Raw genomic sequence first — 4,287 nt, 5'->3', positions numbered from 1 at the left:
CTAAGCTTTTGGGCTTTCGTCAAAGAATTTCTTCCTTGGTTTCGTTCTTACATTTTGAAAAGGGAATCGATTGCAATATCTTTACAATTTTCGAATGAAATCATGTTCATCTACAATGTTTCCAATTAACTTTAATAAGTCCTTCAAAAAAAAATCAACATTTTTGCATAAACATATCATGCATCATTTGACATTCATAGTTTATAGTCCGTGTCTCATATCTTGTTTCTGTCTATAAAAGGTCAATCCATCAGTCTATTCTCATCTACAACACTCGGGCAAGTCAGAATGGAGGGTCTTGAGCAAGAGAACCACAAGCTTCGTGAAGAGGCGACAACCCTCCGGGCCGAAAATGCGATTCTGAGGAACTTAGTATCTTTGATGACGGTTGCACAGAGTCAGCCATTGTTTCTTCCTATCGGCAGCACTCAAGCTCAGACGGTTGCTTCCACTACCCCGATTTCAACAGTGTTTGCTAGTACTCCTCAACATGTTATGCTGGAAGGTTATCTCTGGAGTACACCTTTAAGTTCTGGTGAAGTATTCCGTCCAGATGTCTCTAAGGTTCAGGCTCCTTTTGTGCAACAATCAGGCCCTTTGCTCCCTCAAGCTGCTATGACCTACTCAGCTCCTTTGATTCATACTACTTAGAGGGACCATGAACCCATCTATCACTCAGGAAGTGTGGTTGCATACAACCAGGTAAAAGAACTGAGAGCAAAGTTTGATAGAATGCAGTTCGAATTGAAAGCTCTCTGTGGGGAAGAACTGTTTGGGGAAAGTGCTTATGATCTCTGCTTGGTACCAAATGTCGTGATGCCACCCAAATTCAAGGTCCTTAATTTTCAGAAGTACAAAGGGAATACATGCCCTAAGGACCATTTGACAATGTACGCCAGAAAGATGTCTTCTCAAATCGACAATGATAAGCTTCTTATGTACTGCTTTCAAGATAGTCGGATTGGTGCCGCTTTGAAGCGGTACACGGGCCTAAGCCGTGCTGATGTCAAAACTTTCAAAGACTTGGGCAATGCTTTCATCCAAAGATACAACTACAACTTGCACTTGGCCCCAGACAGAGATGAACTGCGGGCTATGACTGTAACACCCTATTTCTAATAAGCGGTAAAACGCGCGAATACATCAGACATATTCTAGAAATAGATGCTACGTCTCCGAATAAACCACAAATCATACATGCATAAAGATCATGTTACATAACATAGCAGCGGAACAACATATAATTCATAAACATCTCTGGATCTCCAAACTAAATACAAATGTATCCTCCAAATCTCAAATAACAGAATATCTCAACAACTCCAAAATACAAAGTCAAATAAACAACATGCAAAGACTATCCTAGATCAGAGCCCTAATCTAGACACTTGCATGAAAAAGAGGAACTCCACTCCTCGGCATCAACAAGCAACAACTAAGCATCCTGCACTCCATCTACCCGTCCATACAGAAAGGTAGGTGGTAAACCACTGAGGGTTAGCATTACATCATCATAATCCACGAAAAACATTTATCATGAACATTGGAAATGAAAGAATATATTCAAGAATAACAATTCATACATATTATTCATAAGTAATCTCAACATATACATACTATCATTTCAAGTTCATCTCCACAAGTGTATCATACACATATATCCAACCCACCTTGTCAATCAACAATTAACAATCAATAATCCAATCCACAATTACAGTTAGCAAAACAATCATCACACACATTGCAAATGCAATTCAATCCACCAACAGTTTATGCAATGATTCTAGACTCATCTAGATGCATGTGGTACCAAATCACCTCAAGGTCGTCACCTTCGATGCAACAAAAACATCGTACTCACCTCAATTGGATATAAAATCCGCCACCATCAGTCTTGGATATAAAATCCACCACCATCAGTCATGAATGCATGAACATATGACTCAACTACAAATGCATATGTTCACACAAACAATAATCACCTCACCATCACCAATACATGTATATATGCAAACATCAACAATTCATCACCAATTAACATATATACAATCACCAACAACATCAAAAATCACACAACATAAAGTTGTCACATAATTGCACCACCAATCATCTTCACATAACATATAACAATTCCCCATAAAGGATTCACAATCAATTGATTCTCAAAAGTCATCTTTAGTCAAGTTCGTCTCTCCAAGTCATAACTTAAAATTAATTGAACAATTAATTCAAAACCAAGTAAACAAGCTCAATTGCCTATGCCATGTATTCTCATAAGTCACATATATGTGCAGTAGAGGTTACATAAGCATTTCATCGGCCAAATACGATTAATTCATGAAAATCACAAGGTTCGTCTCACTGAAACACTTTTCAAGAAATTTCCCATTTTCTAAGCAAAACAAGTTAGACCCAACACATCATAGTTTGAAAACCATAATTGAACTTATAGAATCCAAGTTTGAAAGTAGGAAGCAATCCATAAGGTTTGGGTCGACTTAAAAGTGGTTATGCGGAGTTTTCGTAAAATTTCTCTAAGACATCCTTAGAGTGTTTTCCTCATAACTTAAAATCCATGAATCATTTTCAAGTCAAACCAAAGCCATTGGAAAGCTAACAAAATTATCTACAACTTTCATGTTTACACCAAAAGCCAATTCAAAACGAAAAAGGGTGAAAAAGTACAAAAAACGCAGAAACCGAAGTTCTGTCAGCACGGCACGGCCCGAGCCATGCACGGGCACGGCCGTGCCAAAAGGTACAGAAAGTTAGCACGGCCCGTGCCATGCACGTCACGGCCGTGCTCGATTGACAACACAGCTTTTCTTCGTTTTTCTGTTTTCACCATTTCGCGCATAAAATTCAAACCGTTAATCGGATTTCGATGCCGTTTTCGCCTACATGCTCCTGACACTTAGCTCTATCATAATCTACAGAAAAATTCAAGTTTCAACCATCCCAAAATCATTTCTCCCAAACCTCACATAATCACTTATTTGCAAAAAACGCTTAAACACCGACATTTCACACGAAAAACCCGTTTTCTCCCAAACGACTCTACTAACGCAACCACAACATGAAAACAGAAATTATGCCAAGTCAAATTCATCCAACAACATCAAAAACTCAGTCAACAACTTCATATTTCAAAAGTTCATTTTGGTCCTTCACATGAACATCTTAGCACAACTTCACCAATTCAAACAACAACTTCACAAAATGGAATACCCATGGTATAAATCAACAACAACAACATATCTAATTCATCAACAACCTCATTCAAACATGAATCCATCACTATTCAACCGCAACAATACTAATTTATACCATTTTGAGCAAAATCAACAAAGTATACATATAAACATATATTGAGCATGTAATTTCATCAGCAACAACTTGATTATCAACAAATCATGTCCTCAAACATAACAACAACAATTATGCACGAATTTTACAACAATTAGATTCAATTCATCAATTTAACAAAATGGGTAAAGAGAAAAAGATATGAATTATGGTTGAAATCTAACCCTCTTACCTCTAACACCAAGAATCTCTAACCCAAGCTTCAATTTAGCTCCTAGATGATGAATCCCCCTTCTAGCTCTAGCCTTCCTCTTCAATCTCTTCAAACCCTTTCTTCTCTTTATCTCTATCTCTTCTCTCAAATGAAATGAAATGATAAAATGTTTGTAAAACCTAGTTTCACCAACAACTAGAGTTTATATACTAGCTCTACTCAATTGGGCTTATCTCTTAAACCTTAATGGGCCTAACCCATTTCTTTTCTAACACCCAAAATGTCACTACTCACTTAATGGTAAATCACAACACTAACGGTCACTTAGCGGTAAATAAAATGATTACTACACTCTCTCTAGTAACTTGGTAAAATAATACTCTTACTAAGCACTAAAATAATTCCCATCCAAAATTACAAAATTACCCCTACTCTCGAAATGACCAAAATGCCCCTAAGTCCAAAATGACTAAAATACCCTTCTACACCGAATTCTACAATTCCCAACCAAAAATACACACAGAGGCAGATAATCACATAAGAGCACATATATCACACATAAATAAATAATTAAAATAAATCTAGCGAAAAATTGGGCTGTTACAACTCTCCCCCACTAAAAAGAATTTTCGCCCTCGAAAATTACCTGAAGGAAACAACTCCGGATACGAAACCTTCATCCTACTCTCCGATTCCCAAGTGGCACTCTCACCCGTCGGTCCAACCCAAATCACTTTAACCAAAACGATCTCCTTGCCACGCAAACG

General features: G+C 37.5%; 1 protein-coding gene across 1 annotated transcript; it reads left to right on the top strand.

Moving 5' to 3' along the window:
• Positions 1 to 288: 288 nt before the first annotated feature.
• On the top strand, positions 289 to 1,119 carry LOC146899028 (uncharacterized). The gene is made up of 2 exons (XM_085736678.1): positions 289 to 564; positions 652 to 1,119. Exons 1-2 carry the CDS (start codon positions 289 to 291, stop codon positions 1,117 to 1,119), a joined length of 744 nt encoding a protein of 247 aa, XP_085592804.1.
• The last annotated feature ends 3,168 nt before the right edge of the window (positions 1,120 to 4,287 follow it).

This window comes from Medicago sativa, chromosome 8, assembly GCF_051527215.1.
Source record: "Medicago sativa cultivar Bolivia chromosome 8, Bolivia_mono, whole genome shotgun sequence".
NCBI lineage: Eukaryota > Viridiplantae > Streptophyta > Magnoliopsida > Fabales > Fabaceae > Medicago > Medicago sativa.
The sequence above is the reverse complement of the archived record's forward strand: the minus strand, read 5'-3'. Positions and strand labels throughout refer to the sequence as shown.

Coding starts and splice junctions, on each gene's coding strand:
- LOC146899028 (XM_085736678.1), top strand. CDS start 289: ATGGAGGGTCTTGAGCAAGAGAACCACAAGCTTCGTGAAGAGGCGACA. Junction 565..651: donor TCCGTCCAGATGTCTCTAAG/GTTCAGGCTCCT, acceptor CATACTACTTAG/AGGGACCATGAACCCATCTA.